The following is a 23,848-nucleotide window of genomic DNA, read 5'->3' as shown; positions in this document are numbered from 1 at the left end:
CTAGACCAAGAAGTCTGCAATATCATCTCCCCTTTTAGTATAAAACAAGCCTGAATTCAGACTCAGGTAAGATGTTTCTTTGAGCCCCTTCTCCATCTGCTGGCTTTCCAAATGAAGTTGCTCTTCCATGTCCCAACAACTGCCTGTCCATTTATTTGCCTATCATGGGATAAGCAGTACGAACTTGGACTCGTTAACAGATTAAGAACATATTTTCCCTCCTTCTTTCTCCCTTCTCTCCAACTTCTTCCTCCCAAGCCTCAGCTTTCTCCTGTCCACCGAAGAAAAGCAGGGAGCCAAAGGTTAGTGAGAGAGTTGGGCGACACTTCTGAGTTCCCCAGAGGTCAGAGACTTCCCATCCAGGCTTGCTTGGGGGTTGGGACGTTCCATGGGGACTGAGGGAGGGGAGGTGGGGAGATGGAGAGTCATTTCCAAGAATGGAGGTGCAGGTAGGGTCCCTGGCAAGGGTGGGAGAGAGCAAAGTTGGGGTGTGAACATCAGAGGAGACGGGTGGGGAGAGGGAGATGGGTGCAGAAGGGGGAGGGAGAGAGAAGGGGAAAGGATCTCCGCCCCGCAGGTCCTCCTTATAACCCCAACCCCCCAGTTGGCCATTGTCACTCCATAGTGGTTGTTGAAAGGCCACACTAATCAAGCACATTAAAAAAATAATGGTCAGTAGATGAGCTACAGAAAAATCATTGTCACAGGCTGTTCATGGTTAATAAACAACCAAGAAAAGAAAGAAGTCTGTAAACAAGCCGCAGCGCAGATCAGGCTTATGGGGAACAGCAATTGGCAGGGAGGTTTATAAGCTTAGGGACTAGACTGGGGAAGAAAAAGGTGGGAAACAGAATGGGCAGACGTCAGCCACCCTAGGCCACTTGAGCAGTTCTGGAGACAGGCCACCCTTCAGGATTGCCAAGAAGGCAGGGGGTGCCAGGGCTTCAGACTGCCTGTGTCAGTGGATGGAGAGGAACGGGTTGCCCTGAGAGGGGTCTGCCCCAGACAGACTCAAGGCCACCTTCTGCCCTCACTACTTCCAGCCCCGGGGCAGGAAGCCCCGTAGCCTGAAGAAGAAGCCCGGCCACACAGCACAGCATCTACCCGTCCAGGCTGATGCAGTGAGAAGCCCATTGGCAGCCACGGGGGACTGTGAACCTCAGGCTGGCCTGCTGGCCCCACAGCAAGAACGCGTGTGTCCCCTGGGCTCAGACCAGGGCTCACAGAGCGAACATCCCGTGGGTGCTGGGCTTCCTTTATTTGCTCCTTCCCTTAACCGTGACAGGAAACCCTTCACAGGTGCATCCTGTCGTCTCGCCCACTGCTCAGAAAGTCCCTCATCTTGCCCACCAAAGGCAGCAGTGGCCCTGGCCTGTCTGATATCTCCCCTGCCCTGCACCGGCCCGCCCTGGATCTGCTGATGATCCGGGTCTTCCTGAAACTCCAGGGAGAAGGGCAAACAGGTAGCAGGAAGTGGAAGGCCAGGGTTTGGGGGGAAATGTCCTGGAGGCCTAGAGGTCCAAAAACGCCACCCAGGCCCCGAAGGGCTGGGGAGCTGGGGACATGGTCTGCACCTCTCCACTGCTGTGTGTCTGTCCTTAGCTCGAGTCCACGTGGGAGCTGGCTCCAGGGGTGGGCAGGTCCACCTGGTTCCAGGCGCCCCTCATCCTGGGCAAACAGGGATGGTCGGTCCCCCTAACAACTCCCCTGTATAACATCAGGGCATAGAGGCCTCTGCCTGCACCCAGCCCCACCTCCTGGGGCCAGACCATGTGGCCCTCTTCCCTCCCTACCCCCTTACAGTCGAGGACAAAACACAGACATAAGGTCCAACGGTCTTAAAGGTTGAATGTGGCGAGAATCAGACCTGGAAAAGAACTGGAGGACCAAGCATCAGTCTTTTAGTCAGTTGTGTAAGGTTCGTGTGTTATTCTGTTTTATCCTGAATACAGTCTTGAGAGCTAGGAATTAGTGTCCCCTTTCACAAGAGAGGAAACGCGAGGCCCGATAGGGTTAGTGACTTGCACAGGGCCCCACGTGACAGGTGGCACCCCTGGGTCCATGTCCCGAGTCCCTGCAGTACTCTCCCGGACATCCTGCTCTCAGCTGGGGCAGGGCAAGAGGTGTGTGCTTTTCAGGTGGAAAATTAACCCCCTCTTGGTTATACACTGGGTGTTGGCCACACCCTCCTGATAAGGAGGCTGGTTATCAGTGCGTGCGTGTGTGTCCTGGCACCTGGCCTGTCAGCTCCTCGGTCTGAGTCTCCCCTCTAGTGTCTTCTCCTGGACACAGGGGAGGGGGCTGCCTCCCTGCTGTTCCCCCGGGATTGTCTCCTGCCCCTTCCTCTCTCCCCGTCTCCACCCTGTAGTGGCGATCGTGGGCTGGCTGCCCACCAAGGCCCCTCTGCGTCACTCTCCTGACTTTGATGTTTGCTGTCCTACCGAGGAGGGCAGTGACCCAGGGCCGAGAGCAGAGAGGCCACATCTATCCCCAGACTCTCATTGCAGTGGCCCCAGACTGGTGGACACCCCTCCCCAGGGGAGGATTCCAGCCCCTATTCTTCAGCCTTTGCTGCCAAAGAGGCTGAATCTGAGCCGTGAGCTGGAGAGCAGTGGCGGGGGCAGGGCAGGAGAGACTCCTCTGGCCACTGCGCCCTGACCCAGGCTCCTTGGCTCCATCCCCCCTCCCCGCCCCGGGGAGTTTCTCCAGGCTGTGGGCAGCTCTGAGTTGTTTTTGCTGTGTTACCATTGCGTCCTCTTTTCCCAGGGGACAATGAGTCCCCTGGAGGGAAGTGATCCCCCCCTTCTCTGAGCTATGACTTCCCTTCCAGTGGACCCCAGGGCTCCCCCCCCCATCCCCTCCAGGAGTACAGACCCAGAGGTGGGGTGTGGGAACTGGGGGGAAGAGCCTTAGTCAGCCTCTGCATACAGGTCTAGGGACAGGCTGGCCCTGCAGGCGAGGGCTGTCAGCTGCCTGGTCACAGCTGTCCCAGGAGGGCCCGGCCAGCAGGCCGCAGTGGGGGTGTGGGCTCCGCTGGTGACCGGGACCTGAGGGACAAGCAGCTGTGGTCAGCTCAGGGCCCATGTGGAGGCCCTGTAGAGGATGCGCGGCCCAGGGGGTGGGAAGCTTAGGTAGCTCTGGGGTCCCCAAGGCCTCTACCGACCCCCACCTCTTAGTCACTGTTTCTCCTCCAGGGTGGGACCCTTGTGATATGAGCTGCTTCTGGGACTCTTTCTTCCCCCAAGAGCATAGGGACGCTTGCGGGGAGCAGAGGGACACTGACAGGGCCCCGGTTCGGGAGAGGGTGGCCCCAGCTGTCCACCCCTCCCCACTCCGCTCTGTAGTAAGAGGTTCCGAGGCTGGTGAGATCAGAGGTTCTCTGTCTGCAAACAGCACCCTCGGGGCTTGTCTGCCACCCAGCTGGGGCCCTGGGGGTCTGTGGCTCTCAGGAGAACCGTCTCGGTGGTGCCCCAAACCCGCAGAGACCTCCTGCCTGGCACCACGTGCTCAGACTCCCACCCCCGCCAGGATCCCAGCAGCCCAGGGGAGCTGAGTAGGCGCGGCACAGCCTCCAGTTCCAGGAAGGCCTGAGTCCAGGTGGCACAGTCCTCACCCCCAGCCCGGCTCCAACCCAGACAGGGCCCCGTCTTCGCTTCTCCTCTGAGGAGTCTCCTGGGGGTCTCCCGGGGCCCCTCTGGAAGAAACTCCTCCCCACCCCACAGTGAAGTGGCTTCAGACCAAGCGGGCCTCCACGGAGGTTCTGGTCTTGCTGGCAAGTCCTTGCAGGATCTGGCAGGGTCACGGCACATGCTGTAGCCTGCGAGGACAGGGAGAGATGCAGAGGGCAGTCTTGCTCAGCACCGGAAGCTCCCGGGCCAGCCCCTCTGCCTCTGCCCTCCGCTTCCAAGTGGCCGGGCCCCAGAAGGTTCCACCGAGCGGTCACTGTCTGCCCACCCTCCCCCCTCTCCTGGGTGCTGAATGGTCCTCCTGACCTCACGTGGGCGAGGACCGACCGCCTGGAGACCGGGGGCAGTCGGGCGCTTTGGAAAGGGTGTCAGACTCCCCAGTGCTCTGTCCTTGGGGGGCTGCGAGGGTTGGGTTCTACTCACTTCCCACGTGTCTCTTCTTCCAGAAGCCATAGACCATGATCACAAGCACGGGGAACAGCGCCAGCACCCCCGCGAGCACCACAGGGTAAAAGTCCAGGTATCTGGGGAGACGGAACAGGGCCAGGAGGAGATGAGTACTGGGCACCCCCTCCCAGCCCACGTCGTCCCACACCCCATGCGAGAGGAGTGTGACCGCCAGTCCCCACGGGGAGTGACAGGCCTCTCTTCCTTGGGGACCAAGCTGCGGGAGAAGGAAGTGAGGTGCTCACAGGTCAGGGGGATGAAGCTCCCAGCCCTCAGCAAAGGCATGAGTCTCTCCAGTCTTTGGGGGAATACTCTCTGCTGAGGACAGGGGCTCTAAGAGGCACCCATTTGTGACAGAAGTGGCCAAGGTTCTTACTCTCCCCAGCATGACCGAGGATGGCACTTCCCACCTTGGTCCTCCAGAACACAGGCTGTGGATACTCTGCCTGTATCCCCCTTTGCTATGTCACTTCCATCTACATGGGTCATCAGCACCTCCGTTAAAAAAACCTGACGGCTTTCTCTTGTCACTGGCGCCCTCCATGCCACGCGTGGCAGGCAGCCCCCCATCGACAGCCAACAGCGGGATACAAAGGCCCCGGCCTCCTTGCCCTCCACACGGCTGCCTGGCACTGGGCCCTGGACTCTCCCCAGTGGGGCTGAGCCCTTGCTGCCCACGGTGATGACCAGCCTCTGGAAGTGCCCCATCTGCTGCCTTCCCTCCCCTGCCTCACTTCCCCTTGCTCTGTCCCGTGTTCCCAGTACAACGTGAATCCTGATCTCCGAGTCCACTCCTGGGGGAACCCAAATTAAAGCGTCCGCATTTGCTACCCTCCGAGATGCTCCCCTTGTGCAGCCCTGACCCTCTGCTCCTCATCCTCAGACTCTGTGCTGACCCAGCCCCACCCGCATTTCCTCCTGCCATCCTTTCCGTCTCTTGTCCACCCCAGCTTCCCATCGCCCATTCAGCAACACGCCAGACTGGATTCCGGGTAGGGTGGGGGGTGTGACGGGGCTGCTCTGCTGTGACGTTTTCACCGTGCCTTCTGCTCAGGCACCGAGGACTGTTCCCGTGTCTGGGAAAACAGTATTCATGTAAGCCCCACCCACCCCGCCGCTCCCCGCGCCAGGTACCTGCTGGGGATTAAGTGGTTGAGGAGCGTTCTTCTGGTGGGGTGCATTCCCATGGTGGGGGCTCCCGCGGTGCAGAGGTGCGCGGCCTTCGTGGAGGTGGAGGCTGGGCCCACAGCGGAGGCTCGGGTGTTGCTGGGAGACGCAGTCACTGTCTGGGACCCAGTGGCCTTCCCGGGCCCCATGGTGGACAGGCCGGTGCTGGAGAAACTGGAGCCCATCACAGAGGTCCGTCTGGTGTTCCCTGAGGTCGGGGAAGGCAATGGTCTGGCCAAGGTGAGGAGCCCAGCTGTGAACACTGTCGCCTGGCCGATGAAAGGGCCAGCGGGGCCTGAGGTGGGCGCTGGGCCTGTGGCGACGACCGTTGCTTTCTGGAGGATGTTGGGCAGCTTCGTGAGAGGAGTGTTTCCCTTGGTTATGGAGGCTGAGGGACCAGAGAGGGAGGAAGGTGAGGCTGAGTCGGGGTCTTGGTTCTGGAAGCAGCTGATAGCAGCCCACACGCTTGTCTAGGGACTGGGGTGATGGGGGGAGCTGTCCTCATTTCACCCCTTGGACCTAGAATCCAGCTTTGCTGAGGGACCAGGTATGTGTGTGTTCAGGGGGTGAGGTCAAGGAGGAGGAAGTAGGCACAGCAAAGAAGGAAGAGTCTTTCACAAGTTTTTCAGTGGCCCCTGTCCAGCCACGGGGACGAGAGGATACTTCCCTCCCTACCCCCATCTCTCTTGTCACTTTCTGGACCTTCCTCATTCCTGTAAGTCAGAGATTTCTTTGCTCTGACATTGAATGTGACCTTTCCCAGTTGCTCCACGATTGGCGACTGGGATCCGGAGATGAGGACAAGGAAGCATCAAAGACTGATTCCCAGGAACACCATGAGCAGGGAGGTCAAATGCCTTCCTTGGGGGCTTCTTAAGAGACACCCGAACTGGTTCTGCCACCGTCATGCATCAGGGCAGGCCTTCAGCATCCCCTTTTCTAGAAGAAGGCTGGAGTTTGGTTGGCGGAAGGGGAGCAGGCAGGAGCTGTGAGGGCTCAGTCTAGGGAGCAGTGTTGAGCCGATCTCATCAGGAAACAGGAGAACGGAGAGAGAGGGATGCTGTGGTGGCGAGAGGGCTGCGGCTGCATCCCACTGAGAGCATGCCCGGACGCTCTCCTGAGGGCCTCACTGAGGGAGGTGCCCATGTTTCTGGGCGAGGGAACCAGAACAAGCAGAATTGGTGAGGTGGGGATAGGAGAAAGGGCCAACCTGGAGCCAGATCTCCCACATTGTCCTAGTGAGCAGTGAGAAGACCCCCCAAAAGGACCCTTCAAAGAACACACACAGCTGCCCTGGGAGAGCCAGCACTTGGCCACAGAGGATCTAAGAGGAGGGCAGAAAAGAAGTGACGTCCACAGAGCGAGAGACCTCCTGCAGGGTCAGTGAGGTCACATAACCGTTTCCCTCTCCTTCATCCCTACCTCAGTACACCAAGGGGTCGGGAGGTGCAGGACCAGGTGATGATGGAGAGGAACCCTCCTCCCCTACCTCTTGTGATGAAGAAGGGGGGTTGGACAGCAGCTGTCCCCCTTTCCCACTTCAGGTGCCTGGGGCCAGAAAGCTCGGTTTTCAAGAGGCGGTGGAAGGGCATATGTCATTAGAAGTTTTGCAGATTTTTTCATTTGCTAGTAAGGTCTGCAAAGTTGGAATCTCCCCAAATTGCAGTTAAGAGATAGAAAGTGAGATCCAGCATAGTACAACAGGAAGATACACTAAGGGGAAAATAATTTCATGTTTAGTTTCAGTTTAGTCGCTCAGTCATGTCTGACTCTTTGCAACCCCATGAACTGTAGCATGCCAGGCTTCCTTGTCCATCACCAACTCCCGGAGTTTACTCAAACTCATGTCCATTGAGTCGGTGATGCCATCCAACCATCTCAGCCTCTGTTGTCCCCTTCTGCTCCCGCCCTCAATTTCATGTTTGTGTCCCTACAAATGAAGACTTCAGTAAACTGGTTTCGACTACTTCCCTGGGGCTAAAGCAGAACTGGAGAAGGGAGGAATGAGATTTGCTCCGTGTCTTAGAGATAGCAGTCGCTCAAGTTCAGACCCAACGGAAGATGGGGATGCAGTTGGGTTAGAGGAACCGGGAAGGGTGGAGAGTAATTTTCACAGTCACTGGCAGCTTTTTGCAGGCTCTCTGTCTGGCTCCTCACCCTTTCCTATCTTGTAAATGTAGAAACAGCATAGGGCTTCTTTCTTGGCCCTTCTCTCTTTTTCTATACTAAAGAGAGAGCTTTGATTATCTTAAAGTCGAGGCACAATATCACCCCTCTAAAACTCTCCAGTAGCTTCCTCTTGTACCTAGAATAAAACTATGACCCCCATTTCATGGGCATCAGGACGGCTGTTTGCTTCTCCAACCTCATCTTCTGTTGCTCTGCCCAATACTCAGTATGCACCAGTTTCTTCTCACCTCAGGGCCTTTGCATGTACAGTTCTCCCCACCTGGAAAGCCCTTTGAACCACTCACTTTCAACAGGACTAGAAAACTCTCATCCCACACAGGTTCTGCATGACGTCATCTGCTCAGGGAAGTCTTCTTTGACTCCCCACTAACTCAGTCGCTCCCCCCACCACAGAACTTTCTAGTTCATGCCATTGTTTCATTTGCTTAAGAACATTCACTGTTATCTGCAACTGTTTGTCTGACAATGTGTTATTGCCTATTTCCTCCCATAGGATAGGAATATGTCTGGTTTTGCTCACCACTGTGTCCTCAGAGCCTAGAATCGTGCCTGGCAGAGAATCAGGGCACAGCAAATAAGTACTGAACAAATGATTGAATAAAACAAAGTACAAAGAGTCCTGAGTTCGAATCTCATCTCGTCCACTTGCTAGCTCTATGATTCTGAGCAAGGTCAGAGCTGCAAAGGACTTTTTACATCTCATTCTCTTCATCTGTAAAATGCCCATGAAGGTGCCTATGAGAGAACTGTGAAAACCCCACTGTCCATCATGCCCACTGATGGATTATTATCATCCTTGTCATATTTGATTTCAGTGGACTACAGGGCGGGAGGACACCCCCCAGCATCCCAGCGCCCCAGCAGTCCTGCTCACCTGGAGACACTTCCAGCAGGAAGCCCATCAGAGGGTAGAGGATGCCGGAGCTGTTACGCATGCACCAGTACCGGCCCGAGTCCTGGCGCCTGAGGGCCACCATGGTGACGTTGACCACCTTGGCCTGGGTATCGTCCTGCAGCAAGTAGCGTGGCCCCTGCACCCCCACACGGGTGAACCCAGGCTCGCACTGCCTCCTCCTGATTTTGCACCAAACCTTACCCTCCACGTGGTTTTTGCGGCTCTTGTAGGAGCACTGCACAGACAGAGTCTCCCCTTCAAAGTGCTGCAATTTTGAGTACACGCTCTCCATGGGGGCACCTGGGGAGACATAACTGGTTGAGCAAGGAGGAAGGAAGCATCTTGAAGCTCGAAACTTGTGGTGAAGAGGCAGGTGGCTATTGTTCTGCTCTCATGGAACTCAAAGGAGAAATACAGCCCAACTCTGATGGAGGGGGACATAGGCCCCCTCCCCCAGGGAGCTCTCAGTCTTTTGGAGGAGACACTAGCCCTGCCCTCTAGGAGTTCCCAGACTGATAGGGAAGACAGTTGTCCTGTGCCCTTGGAGAAATCCTAAAATGATGAGGAAGATACAGGGTTAGCTAGATACATACAGAGGAACTCCCAGTATAATGGTGGAGACACAGGCATAGCCCACAGGGAGCCCCTAGTTTAACAAAGGAAGCTTAGCCTTTACATTTAGGGAACTTCAGCGGACACAGCCCTATTCTTTGTGGCATCTTCTAGTCCGATGGGAGAGTGATAAGCCCCGTCTTCAGGGTCTTGTCCTGCCCTCAATGAGATACAGACGCAAATGCAAGTCATCATTCTGAAATTCCAGAGCCCAGTGAACTTAGGTAGGTGAGAAAATTCAGGCTTGGAAAATATTAACAGTAGTTATTTGTTTCACAAACAGTTTCATTGTAGTCATCTTTTAAATAACAAGTTGTTTGGGTTCACTCTAATTGATGTTTAATTGTAAAATATTCTAGTTACCTAAAACCCATAGATTCAGCATGTCCAAATATGTGTATCAACTCCCGGTTGTGTTTAAACCAAAGATCTCTACAGTTCTTCACTGTTCATAAGTTGCCCTCTATCCCTAGGAAGCAGATGTGGTCCGGGAGCTTCGTAACCCTTAGTCTGATGAGGAAAGGGTAGAACTAGGGCTGAGGGTGGTAAGCCAGGGGACAGGAAGAAGGAGAAGGCTGCAGTGGGGGCCCTCCACCCCTCTACCCACCTTCCGCTCGGCATTTACTCCTCTAACTCGCTCAGAGTCTTCTGCAAACACATACACAGAGTACAGAACATACATTTTGGAGAATGTATACAGAACACACCTAAATAAACATAGGTTAAAACTCGATTCTATCACTGACTGTGTGAGCAGACAGTGTAAGGTCTCTGTTTCTTATCCGTCTCTGCTTGGCTGTGAGAACTGACCCTGGACAGCGCCCTAAACATGGTACGTGTGCAGTGCACGCCTCCTTTTCCCCAATGCAGGTTGCTCCAGGCTTTCCCAACGGAACCCAGAGCTGTGATGACCAAGAAAGAGCCCAGCATCCAAGACATCCACCTTAGTTTCCAACCCAGCTGCCGCTAGAGTTGAGGTTTGGAGTAAGGTAACGCCCTCTCTTGTATCACTTTGTCCCATAAAAATTAAACAGAATAATCCCAATTATTTGGCAGATGACAGGTTTGGGGGACCCCAGGAGACACTCTTCTGCCCTGGCAGAGGGGGGCCTTTCTAGGAGAGGTGTATAGATGGGATGACCTTGAAAAGGTTCTCCAGGGCACTGTGTTCATGTGTGCCCACCTTTCAGCCCTTTCACAGGCGGTGCCCAGAACTGAACGGGAAGTGGTAACTTGGTTGCCATGGCAGCGAGGCAGGCAGAATTGGGTGAGGTCCCCTCAAGGAGCATTTAGTAGCTGTTGGGTGAGAGAGAGGGCTTCAAGGATTGCTTCCCTCCCTGCCAAGGACAGCAGGTAGGGACGGGGGTTGTGGCCGCAGCGTTCCAAGAAAAAGCAAGTTCAGCAGTCACACCGAGGGAGGAGGGCTTGTTTTGTGAGGAAAGGGAGTGGCCCTGGTCAGAAGTCCTGAGGAAGCTGGGCAGATAAAGGGGCCCATGCAGAGAGGGTCCAGGGCTTTATCTTAGTTGGTGAGGCCTGGGTTAGCTTTCCCCAGGGCCAGATATTCGGCTGGAAACTTCTCACTGGTCTCTGGTAAGGGGCGACTAGGTCTGCCAGACCTCCTCCTCCGCCTCCTCCAACCCCACAAGATCACTGGGCAAGAAAAGCAGGAAGGGGGTCCAGGGACAGACCGTTTCCTCCCCCTTAGCCGCCCACCCACCCTCTCACCTGAGACAGGGCCCTGGACCCGCAGCAGCAGCAGCAGCAGCAGCAGGAAGGCGGGAGGCATGGCTCCATGCAGTGGGGATGGGCACGGCCAGTGGGGGGCAGGGATCCAAGGCTAGGGGCCCAGGCCTATCCTGGCCGGGCCATTTGGGTCTGCCAGGGAAGACCTGGGGTTCTAAATGTGAAGTTGCCCATTTAGGGAAGTGAGGAAGCTGTGGGACCCACTGTGATCAGCAGACCGCGGGAGCCCACAGAGCCTACAAGAGGGCGGCGCCGGGGCAGTTTCCGCCCCTCTTCCTCGAAACTTCAGGCAGGTGTGGCTGCTCCACCCAGTCTGGGGCCTCCCCGCCCAGGAAGGGCTCTCAGGGTCAGAAGAGTCCTGACCCTCTTCAGGTTCCCTCCCAGAATCTGGTGCAATAAGAGTGCTGTCCTCTGAAGCCCGTTATTCACCTAGAGGGGTAGTGTGAGGTTTCTAGAACCTCAGGTACAGACTTCTCTGGAATCCTCTGGCTCAGAGACCATGAGTATAGGCTACGGGGCTGCAGCAGGGCATCTCAGACCCGTTTTTCACACACCCACATTCACACGGAGCTTTCTGTAAACTCCCATTCATTTTTTCATTCATTCATTCCTAAATGCATGCGTTCATTCTGGCACTGCCTTTCTCTCTCCCAGGCTCCTGGCTAGTCTGAGCAGTCACTCACGCTCACACTTGCAGATAACCCTTTACATGCCCAGATGCAACCTTATTTTTTGTCACTATTAGAGTGTGGCAACCCACTCCAGTATTCTTGCCTGGAGACTCTCCATGGACAGAGAGGCAAAGAGTCGGACACGACTGAGTGACTAAGCACACAGCACAGAGTGTGTGAAAAAAGAAGCAGCAAATTGTTTGGGTTCAGGGAGGAGCACCTGTGCTCTCACATGTGGGCATACATACACACGCACTCACGGACTCTCATACACACACTCTCTCATACACACACTCACACTCATACACACACATTCACACTCACACTCTCATACACACACTCATGCACACACACTCAAACACACACTAACATTCTCATACACACACACTCAAACACACTCACAGACTCACATACACTAACACATTCTCATACATACACACACTCATACACATTCACAGACTCACATACACAAGCACACTCTCATACATACACACATATAAGAACACACTCTCATATATACACATTCACATACACTAACACATTCTCATACATACACACACTCAAACACACTCACAGACTCACATACACTAACACACTCTCATATATACACACACTCATACACACTCACAGACTCATATATACTAACACATTCTCATACATACACACACTCATACACACTCACAGACTCATATACACTAACACATTCTCATACATACACACATATATACGAACACACTCTCATACACACACATTCACATACACTAACACATTCTCATAGATACACACACTCAAACACACTCACAGACTCACATACACTAACACATTCTCATACATACACACTCACACACACTTACACACGTCATGGTGCCTATTGGGTATGTGATATAACTGCAGTATCCCTTTGGGGAAGGGGAAAGCTCACATACACTAACACACTCTCATACATACCTACACACACACTCTTATACACACACTCAAACACTCATACATTCACATACACTCGTGCACACATTCACATACACTCACACACACACATACACTAGCACACTCATACATACACACACTCTCATACTCACATATACACACACACTCTTACACTGTGCACACACATTAACACTCTCACACTCACATACACACTCACATAGACACACACACAGAAGCTGCCTCTCCTTTTCCATACTCACATGTCTCCTTATCTTTATCCCTCTCTCTGCCTCTTCTACCATCATCTCTAATCACCCACCAGCTCCATCCGGACTTCTGCTCCCCACTGCAGCCTTCCTAAAGCAGCCGGTGTTTCCCTTCCCCCACCCCCACCTCCATTCCAGAAACCACACCCCCAGCCCCCCACCCCCACCCCATCCCCTGCTCTGGCCCCGGCCAGCACACAGGCATGCTCCCTCAGCTTCCTCTCAGCCCACATTATCTCTGCTATACAGCTGTCTGGCTCCAGCTAAAATGACCCAGCATCTGGCCCAAGACTCCACCCTTCACTTAGTCCTCAGGGCTGAGAATGAGAAGGAACTTCTGACACCCAGGACCTGCATCATAGGCTCCTGGGCGTGTGGGGACCCAGGTGGACTCCCGTGACTATGCATCCTCCCCCTCCTCACCTATGCCAACTTTCTCCTTAGATGGGACTCAGAGTAAAACATCCCCAAGTCTGCATGGCCACAGCCTTAAAATGAGCTTGAAGCCCCAAATCCCAAAGCAAGGAAGTTGTATTTTTGCTGATCCCAAATTTTAGTCTCAACATCCATTCATTCATTTATTGCTTCTTTCAGTCTTATGTGCTACATGTGGCACTAGGCACTTGGGGTAGGAAGAGATATGGTTGTCACTTTAGACCTCTCAATATGTTTTTCTCAATCACCCTTTTTTATTTTCTCCCCCAGTTTAACACTGCTCCCCAGAGACTGTCTGGGGACAGTCTCTCCAGTCAGAGACTGTCTCTCCTCCCAACACAAAAGGTATCTTCCTTTCTTTCCTCCATCCAAACAGTAAATGGCTTCAAGACTCAGGGCATCTCATTTATCTCTTGTGGGGACCACATGTACTTAGACTCTATGCTTCTATTAACCCCCTACTGTGTCCCTAGCACTGAGTGAGGCCGTGTGAAAAATGCATTCACTGTGATAGCTGCGTTGACAAGAAAATAAAAACCCACATGCTCTCATTCCACTCAACAGAGGAAGTATAAATTGGATTCAATGTTTCTGAGGAGAATTTGGAAAGATTTATTAAAATATCTAAAAATTTGTACACATTACTTAGACTTTTATATACAAAATAATTTAACACAACAGGATATTTTTGTGTCTTTCTATTTTGGATTAAAAAATTAAGGTCTAATTTACATAGATAAAATTCACCCTTTTCAGTCAAAAGTTCTGGGAGTCTGATAAACCCGTGGGGACTTGCAACCACCACCATAATCAAGATATAGAAGTGTTTCATTACCCCCAAAATGTTCCTAGTGTCTTTTTGTAGTCTTCCTCTCACCCCACCCTCAGTCCCTAGCAAACTGATCTGGTATTTTTCCCTCTATAGTTCTGCCCTTTCCAGAATGTTATAAAAATGTAATGGTTCAGTGTCTAGCATGTTTTTTTATTGACATATATTGACTTAACAATGTTGTGTTAATTTCTGCTATACAGTGAAGTGATTCGGTTATACATGTATACATTCTTTTTTATGTTCTTTTCCATTATGGTTTATCACAGGATACTGAATATAGTTTCCTGTGCTATACACTAAGGCCTTGTTGTTCATCCACTCAATATATATTAGTTTGCATCATGCTCCATTGTGTCCAACTCTCCGTGACCCCATGGACTGTAGCCCACTAGGCTCCTCTGTCCATGGAATTTTCCAGGCAAGAATACTGGAGTGGGTTGCCATTTCCTACTCTAAGGGATCTTCCCAACTCAGAGATCAAATCTGTGTCCTCTGCGTCTCCTGCATTGGCAGGTAGATTCTTGATCACTGCGCCACCTGGGAAGCCAACAGTTTGCATCAGCTAATCCCAAACTCCAAACCACTTCCCTCTCCCAGCCCCTCTCCCTTGGCAACCACAAGCCTATTCTTTGTGTCTGTGGGTCTGTTTCTATTTTGTTGATGAGTTAATTTCTGTCATATTGTAGATTCCACATACGAATGATATCGCATGGTATTCATCTTTCTCCTTCTGATTTACTTCACTTAGCATAATAATATCTAGTTCCTTTCATGTTCCTGCAAATGGCATCATTTCATTCTTTGTAAATTGCGTAGTATTCTAGTTATATATGTACCTCATCTTCCTTATCCATTTATCTTTTAATTGACATTTAGGTTGTTTCCATGTCTTGGCTATTGTGAATAAAGATGCTCATGAACATAGGGGTGCGTGTATCTTTTTGAATTATAGCTTTGTCCACATATATGCCTAGCAGTGGGATTGTTGGATCATGTGACAACTCTATACTTAGTTTTCTGAGGAACTTCCATACCATTTTCCATTGTGGCTGCACCAACTTACTTTCCCACCAACAGAGTTGGAGGGTTTCTTTTTCTCCAATGTGTGGCATATTAGGCATTTGAGATGTTGTGTGTTGAGTATATCAATACTTTGTTTCTTTTTATTGCAAAGCAGGATCCTACTGTATGGATGTGTCATAACTGTTTATGCATATCCCTCCCAGTTCAGGGATAATAAGATTTGGTTTCCAGTTTGGGATTATTCCAGATAAAACTACTACAAATATTTACACACAGGGTTTTGTGAAATGGGCTTACGTTTCACTTGGGTAAATATCTAGAGCAGGATTTCTGGGTTCTATTGTAAGATTGTATTTAATTTTTTAAAAACAGACTAATTGTTTTGCAATGTGGCTACACCATTCTGCATTTCTACCAGTGATGTTCCAGTTGCTCCCCTATCCTTCATAGCATTTTGATATTGTCAAGTGTTGTTCTTCCCGCCCGCCCACCCCCATTCTAATAGTATGTAGTAGTATTTGTTGTGGTTTTATTTTGCATTTCTCTAATAACTAATGATATTGAGTATCTTTTGTTGTACCTATTTGCCATCAATATATCTGCTTTGAGGTAGGGTCTGTTCAAATTTTAATTTTTTATTTGTTTGTTTTCTTCTTATTGAATTTGAGGACTCTTTATATAGTCTAATAGGTCTTGTATCAAATATGTGTTTTGCAAATATTTTTCCCAATCTGTGTTTTTTATTTTCTTAATAGTATCTCTTAAGAGCAAGGGTTGTAAATTTTTATGGAGTCTCCAATATATCACTTTTTATGTATCATACCTTGGTGTTATATCTAAGAAATCTTTGCTTAACCCAAGGTCACAAAGATTTTTTAACAGTCTTATTGAGATATAATTCACACATTATAAAATTGACACACTTAGAGTGTACACCCCAGTGGTTTTGGGGATATTCACTGAGTTGTGCAACCATCACCACAATCCAGTTTCAGAACATTTCATCACCCATGTCCATGAGCAGTCACACCCTGAATAAGTTTCCTATTACTCCTATTACTGCAAATGTGTTGACTCAAAACAGTAGAAATGTATTCTCTCGCAGTCCTGGAGGCCAGGAGTCTGAAGTCAATACCACTGAACCAAGATCAAGGTATTAGTAGGGCTGCAGCGTCTTCAGCGACTATAGGAAAGAAGCTGATCCTTGCCTCCTCCAGCTTCTGGTAGTGCCAACATTCTGCAGCTAGTGACTGTATCACTCAAGTCTTCAAAGTAAGCATCTTTAATAAAAAGGAATTAAATTGTCATTTGTAGAGACGTGGATGGATCTAGAGGCTGTCATACAGAGGCAAAGTAAATCAGAAAGAGAAAAACAAATATCATATATTAACACATATATGTGAAATCTGAGGAAATTGGTATAGACAATTTTATTTACAAAGCAGAAATAAAGACATAGACACAGAGAACAAATGTATGGATACCAAAGGGGAAAAGGTAAGATGAATTGGGAGATTAGGATTGACATGCGTGCTAAATCGCTTCAGTCATGTCTGACTCTTTGCAACCTTATGAACTATAGTCGGTCAGGCTCCTCTGTTCATGAGATTCACCAGGCAAGAATGCTTTGAGTGGGTTACCATGCCCTCCTCCAGGGGAATCTTCCTGACCCAGAGATCTAACTCATGTCTCTTATGTCTCCTGCATTGGCAGCCAGGTTCTTTTCCACTAGCACCACCTGGGAAGCCCTTGGAATTGACATATATACTCTATTGACACTATGTATAAAAGAGATAAGTAATGAGAACTTACTGCATAGCACAGAGAACTCTTACTTAGTGCTCTGTGGTGACCTCAAAGGAAAGGAAATCCGAAAGAGAGAGGATATATGCATACATGTAGCTGATTCACTTTGTTGTATGGTAAAACTAACACAGCATTGTAAAGCAACTATACTCCAATAAAAATTAAAAAATAAAAGGATCTTCAGATTTCCTTTTTTAAAAAAGCACAAAAACAAAGTCAGCATCTTCAAACCTCTGCTTCATCTTTATATCACCTTCTCGGAACATTTTCTGTGTGTGTTCAAATCTCCCTTCAACTCCCTGTTAGAAGGATATACATGATTGCATTTAGTACTAGCCACCTAGTGCATAATAGTCTCCCCATCTCAAAATCCTTAACTACATCTGAAAGAACTCCTCCTTTTTTTTTCATATAAGTATCATTCACAGGTTCCAGGGATTAGCACGTGGAGATCGTTTGGGAGACCATTTTCCCACTTATTATTCTCCCTGTTCCTGCCTGTCTCAGCACTGCAGCCCCAAGCCACCGCTAATCTACTTTCTTTCTTTATCGATTTCTCTATTCTGGAAATTTCAGGAAAACAAAATTATACAACATGTGGTGCTTTGTGACTGGCTCCTTTAGCATAGTGTTTTTGAGATTCATCCATGTTGTAGCAGTACTTTCTGCAATAAGTTATATCGGTATGTCATTCCTTTAAATAGCTGAACAGTATTCCACTGGGATATACATGTTGTTTATTCACTCACCAGTCAATGGACATTTTATCTGTTGAAACTGACTACATGGTCCTAAAATTCATATGGAGATGCAAAGGTTATAGAATAGCCAAAACAATCTGAAAAATGAAGTTGAGGTACTTACATTATCTGATAGATATATTTGCTGTGAAGCTACAGTCAACAAGACAGTGTGAAATTAGTGTAAAGACAAACAGATCAATAGAATAAACTAGAGGATCCAGAAATAGGCCCACGTATACAGTACATCAATTTTTGCTCACGGAGACAAAGTGGGGAGGGTCTGTATCTACTTTGTCCATGACTCTGTGTCCTCACCACTGATCTCATGAGAGCGCTCAGCAGTGCCCTGTTAACTGGACTCCTTGGCTCAGTTAGAAGCCTGGGCCTGCATTAAGACCCCCACATCTCTAGCCCCCTGTGTCTACTCCCCTTGTGGGCCCACTCCATGCTGGTCCTGCCTCAGGCTGTCCTGGAGCTTGCCCGCTTCTCCAGCCCCTACAATGCCTCCAAGGGCCGCTCCCCAATTCACCTCACTTACTAGAGGGCCACAAGGGGCCCCTCTCGCAAGACGCCGGTGCAGAGAACTCCAGGCTGCAGCCGCCACCTCGGCCTGCCCTGAGCACGTAGCATCTGGCCGTACACCCTGGCCCTGACTCAGTGCTGTGTTCCATCACCACCCTGCAGTGGGCATGCTTCCATCCTCTCTAGAGAGCCTGCAAGTCCACCGAGGGCCACACCAGCCTCTCACTTACTTCTGTGAGCCCGGCTTTGCTCAACCCTGCATCGCTGTTCTCGCAAGTGCTTTGTTCGCATGAGGAGGGGACGGCAGAGCGGGTCCCAAGCCTCCTGCCTTTTTCCTTGCAGAGGCTGTGGAGCAGAGCAGGCCAGGGACTTGCCCACATTTCACAGACTTCACAGAGAGATGCCCGAGTTGGGCATTTGAATCCTGCCCTCCAACCCCGCACCCCCTCACCACAACTCTTTGCTCACTGCTGAGCAGCCCCCATACACCCCAGCCTCCAGTGTAGCCTCGTTATCCATCCAGATGGGCGCACTTGGAGTTGCTTTGAGCTAGCACAAGATGGCTTTGGAGTAGACTTGAGGGGAATAGGGCAAAAGGATTGGGGCACCAAAATAACACAAACCCTTTCTTTGAGGAAGGAAAATTAAAATTCAGAAGTGTGATTCTCTAAGGGGAAAAAATCTGCTTTAGTGAAATGGAAACTCTTAATCAAACTGCCCAGTTATGAAAATACAGTGTGCGGTGTGCTATAATGGAGAAGGCTATGGCACCCCACTCCAGTACTCTCGCCTGGAAAATCCCAGGGACAGAGGAGCTTGGTGGGCTGCTATCTATAGGGTCGCACAGAGTCGGACACGACTGAAGCGACTTAGCAGCAGCAGCAGTGTGCTATAAAAAGTTGTAATCTGTATTAATAAGACACTAAATTTATAACAAGGAACTGAAAGCTTTGTCAGCCAGTTTTGTTGAAACAGTAATTGAGAATACAGTGCTGTCCAAGAAAATTCCCCACAGTGGTTGTGTTCTTTGCCTTCCCATCAAACACAGTAGCCACTCCCACGTGTAACTGTTCAGCTCTGACATGTGACACATGTGACGGAGGAACTGATTCTTATTTTTCACTTAATTTTGATTCATTTAAATGCACATGTAGTTAATGGCTAGAGTATTAGCACAGCTCTAGATGGTGGAGATGGACATTCACAAGATCCAGCCCCATTCCTCCTAAGGGACGGATTTCTTCATTGTGTCCTGTTTGTGTCAAAATTGTAAAGCTAACAAAAGTTAATGTGTGAGAATATCTTCAAACATTGTGTAAAAGACAATATTCAGGATATTATGGTGCTTCAGACTGGGAAGAACATCTTGAATAAGATCCCAGAACCTAAGTCATAAGGGAGAAATGGATGGGTTTAATTACATTCTTGAAATGCTGGCTTCTCGAATATCACCAACACAAGCTGTTGATAAGAGAAAGATGAGTTTATTGCTCACAGAGGTCAAGAAGAACTCAGCCTCAGCAGAGCTGTGTGAGCATCTTACATAAGACAAGATCAGAATGCAGTGGGAAGTTCAGTTCAAGGCAAGTCTTTCAAAGAAGGGGTGGGATTAAGACTGGGGAAAGATCACAGTATAGTAGCCCAGGATTGGTAGAAAGAGCAGCCCCTAGCCCAGAAGACCTGCCCTTGGTTCCTAAAGTAATCATTTCTGATTTTATGATGTTCTGAAAACTCTCAATTTACAGGATGCTAAAACAGAACAGCTTTTACTTATGTGGCTGCCAAGGAAGCTGAATTTTCCAGATGTCACTGTGTAATGAATGATCATGTCAGTATCCCAGGAACAGAAGAGACTAATGGGAAATAGTCATTTTTAAAACACACTGAAGTTTCCAAGAAAAGTACCACAAATTTAGGAATTTATTTTCTGGGTCTGTATCTTGTAATGGCTTCAGGGTGATATATAGCAAATAATAATATCCAAAATATTGTTTTGGGGAAATAGAAGTTGCTATTATAACATGACTTTATGATAGATAAGAGAATGTATTTGCCATAACATAACAAAGAGGGGGTGTTTGTTCTCTACTCAGTTTATCTTTCATTGACAGCAAGAAAAAAAAAACCTTTAAAATTTGAACTATTTGCATCTCAGTTTAGGCTGAGATTGTTTGGGCAGATGCTGTGGAATTAACTTCCGTTCCCACCTCCCTCTCTTGGGCTTCATGTAATGAAAGTTCTGCAAAATCACTTCTCAGGCTTTCTGGCAGGCATGGCTCCAGAGATAATTTGGGCTCCACCAATCCAAGGCATCTGTATGAAACTTAAATTTGGAACTGCGTTGAGTAGGAAGAAAGGCATCCATTTTGCTGGTATAGAGTGTGGCTGACGTGGGGTGAGTCTGGGACCAGAAACAATGCTGTAGCTTCCCGATTTGGAAAGTTTACCAATGCCTCAGAGTCCCAACTGTGGGACGAACAGTGGCCCCTTAATCACTCCACCATGTATGTGGCTTTGACAGTCATTCCAAGAAACTCAAGAGTAGAAATTAAAAGATGCTTGCTCCTTGGAAGAAAAGCTAGCTTTGAAAAACCTAGATGATGCATTAAAAAGCAGAGTCATCACTTTGCTGACAAAGGTCTGCATAGTCAAAGCTCTGGCTTTTCCAGTAGTCATGTATGGATGTGAGAATTGGACCATATAGAAGGCTGAGTGCTGAAGAATTGATGTTTTTAAACTGGTGCTAGACAAGACTCTTGAGAGTTCCTTGGACAGCAAGGAGATCAAACCAGTCAATCCTAAAGGAAATCAACCCTGAATATTCGTTGGAAGGACTGATGCTGAAGCTGAAGCTCCAATACTTTGGCCACCTGATGCGAAAAGCCAACTCACTGGAAAAGGCCCTGATGCTGGGAAAGATTGAGGGTAAGAGGAGAAGGGGGTGACAGAGGATAAGATGGTTGGATGGCCTCACAGACTCAATGAACATGAGTTTGAGCAAACTCTGGGAGATAGTGAAGAGCAGGGAAGCCTGGTGTGCTGCAGTTCATGGGGTAACAAAGAGTCAGACATGACTTAGCAACAACAACTTAGTATTCTATTTTTAAAGGATGTATTTCTATTGTACTTAAAATAGATACATTGGATTTTGTTATCTGCAACTGAACCTTGACTAATATAAGTTCAAAGTAAAGATCCCACATTGCAGAGTGAGCTGGGAGACCACTATACCACATGCAGAAAGGTATCTAAACCTTACCCACATCAAGGATATAAAGTTGTAGGGATTTTGAAGATTAGGAGAGGATGTAGGGAGACAGTTTTGGTGTCCTATGACCCTAAGGGCAGAAGGGAGTGGATGCCTGCCCCTTACCTCAAGTCTAAGGAGAGGGGCTTCAAGGTCACAACTTGGAGAGCTTGTTAAGTGTCCCCTGTAGTTTGGAGGATGCAGCAGACTGGTCTTTGACTCAAACCTGAGAACTACAACAGGCAGAGACTGCTGATGGCTCCCTGTCTCCATGGCAGAATGAAGGAAAGATGACTGTATAGGGATCCACCAGAGCTCCAGTTTGCTGGAAGCTCCAGTTTGCTGGAATGAGTGAAGTGGATATGTCCCGTGGGCCAGATGTGAGCTTCACACATGTGAAACTTACAGCAAAGGTTTAATAGGTCTGGTCCTAAATAGCTGCCTGGAGCTGAGGAGACCTCAGTGGAGGAAGGAAGTTAGAGGTCCATAGGTATAAGGGAGGAAAAATCATTTTCCTTCTACCCTTCTGAGTTCTTGGCTGAGACCCCTATAATAAAATAAGATTAAGCACTTCCCTGTGATCCAGTGGTTAAGAATCTGCCTTCCCATACCAAGAACGTGGGTTTCATCTCTGGTCCAGGAAGACCCGACATGCCATGGGTCAACTAAACCCAACAACAACTAAGCCACAACAAAGACCCAACAGAGCTAAAATAAAATAATAGTAAAAATAAATAAATCAAATAAAAATAACTAGCTTCATTTTTTTTTAAAAGAAGATTAATAAGAGAAAAACAAACAAGCTTTTAAACATGCATACCTCATGTAAAGGTGGGAGATGCCCAGGGTAAAATGAGGAACCTCACAAGGTGGTTTAGAACTCTGGCTTAAATACCATCTTCAGTTACAAACAAAAGAAAGACATGGGGAGTCTAAGTGAACAGATCCAGCTGGTACTAACCTCTTTCTCTTCTCAACCCTCAATACCAGTGATCACCCTACACCTGGTTACATCACCACCATCCACCATAACTTTTAGCTAGCACCTACAGTGCCATAAACCCTGAGCCAAGAATTTACATCAGCCTGCTTTTATTTGTGTATTAATGTTTATAGTTGTGCTGGGTCTTCGTTCCTGTGCTCGGGCTGCTCTTTATTTGTGGCAAGTGAGGGCTACTCCCTGGTTGCAGCGCATGGACTTCTTATTGCAGCAGCTTCTCTTATTGAAGAGTAGTGGGGTCTGGGGCACACAGGCCTCAGTAGTTGTGGTTCACAGGCTTAGTTGCCTTGAGGTAGGTGGAGTCCCCAGACCAGAGATCGAATGCATGTCTCCTGCACAGATAGGCAGATTCTTAACCACTGGACCACCAGGGAAGTCCATCTGTCTGCTTTTAAACTCTCGGAACAACCTTCTGAAGATGGTACCATTTACAAATGAATACTTCTGAGTAGGGACTCAGATGAGGAAAAAGAGGCTCAGCAAGGATAGAGGACTTCCTAAGGTCACATATTTGGAAAGTGGCAGAGATAGGATTTGAAGCCTGCTCTGTCTGATTCTAGAGCCCTTACCTTCTTTCTATCCCCTCTCTGTGTCTTGCTAGGGGGACTTCCACCATAATTTTGCCTCCATGTTGCATCTTGGCCCTTTTCTTGTTATTTGCCCTTTCCTCTATTAATGTTCCTCTATCTTAGTACCTGATTCCTTTAGAGGGGGACTGCCCTCCACATATCAGTAGATCAAGGAGAGATCATTTGGTTGACTTCACATAGTTTTCTCAGCCTCAAGGTGCAGGAAAAGAACCTCCAGCTTCTATTTCATCATCCAGTCCCTGCTGGGACAGGGTCAAGCAGGACAGTATGCATTCATGACCTTCCTTTCCTGCTTCTCCATCTTTAATACACATGTGCCCTGATCCCACTTCAGTCCCTCCTTAAGAAATGAGAGAAAACCCCTCCTCTTAGTAGGTACCTTCCCTTAGCCATCTACATCCCTCTCCCTGCCTCTCCTTACCTGAGACCCGGAGCAGCAGCAGCAGTTTCCATGGTCACCCCCAGAGCCCTCCCCCTCCACTTCATCCCACTCCCTGGATCCACTGTGCGTCGGTCGCTTCATCATCTTTTCCATTTACTGGAGGCTGTTGCCTCACTTGGGTGTTTTCCATCTTCCCTGAGGAGGCTTGGTTGTCAGTTTGAAGTTGAGAAACCCTGAGGAAAATGTGACAAGACCTGGCAGCTCAGGAAAATGCAGAAGAAAGAGAAGAGAGAGGTCGCTGCCCTTGTGACATCTTCCTTCCTGCTTTCATCATGTCACTATGCAATTGGGCAACACTCAGCAGCTCCCCATTCTCCACAAGAGCAAGTCTAGACCCATCCATCTGACATCCCACCTCTCTGCCACCAAGACTGCCTCCAGCCACCAAGACATTCTCATCACTGGCCACTGACCACTACATCCCACAACCCCTCCTACCAATCTCCCTGCCTGCCTGACACTGTGTATCCAGCTTTGACTTGCCTTTTGAGGCCTGAGTCAAGCCTTCCCGATGACCCACCTTCTTCATCTTACTCCACCCTGTGATTCCCAAGGATGAGCATGTGGCTGCATCACTCAGGAAGCTTGGCAAACATACACCCATCTG

At 49.2% G+C, this 23,848-nt stretch overlaps 1 protein-coding gene and 1 long non-coding RNA gene across 3 annotated transcripts; one reads left to right on the top strand and one right to left on the bottom strand.

Moving 5' to 3' along the window:
* Window positions 1-4: 4 nt before the first annotated feature.
* LOC139031439 (uncharacterized) lies at window positions 5-9,730 on the top strand. 2 transcript variants are annotated; one of them, XR_011483924.1, is made up of 3 exons: window positions 5-66; window positions 259-302; window positions 8,306-9,730. It is a non-coding gene; the product is annotated as an uncharacterized lncRNA (long non-coding RNA). The 2 variants fall into 2 exon arrangements; XR_011483923.1 differs by having other exon boundaries at window positions 259-9,730.
* Window positions 1,880-10,989, bottom strand: TREML2 (triggering receptor expressed on myeloid cells like 2). Its single transcript, XM_020912341.2, has 5 exons — window positions 10,723-10,989; window positions 8,365-8,685; window positions 5,268-5,688; window positions 4,110-4,210; window positions 1,880-3,817 (listed from the first exon to the last, which is right to left on the bottom strand). The coding sequence occupies exons 1-5, from the start codon at window positions 10,781-10,783 to the stop codon at window positions 3,369-3,371; spliced, it is 1,353 nt and encodes a 450-aa protein (XP_020768000.2). The 5' UTR covers window positions 10,784-10,989; the 3' UTR covers window positions 1,880-3,368.
* Between the last annotated feature and the right edge of the window lie 12,859 nt (window positions 10,990-23,848).

Source organism: Odocoileus virginianus, chromosome 27 (genome assembly GCF_023699985.2).
Source record: "Odocoileus virginianus isolate 20LAN1187 ecotype Illinois chromosome 27, Ovbor_1.2, whole genome shotgun sequence".
Taxonomy (NCBI): domain Eukaryota; kingdom Metazoa; phylum Chordata; class Mammalia; order Artiodactyla; family Cervidae; genus Odocoileus; species Odocoileus virginianus.
Note: the sequence above shows the minus strand (reverse complement) of the source record. Positions and strands in the feature narration are given on the sequence as shown.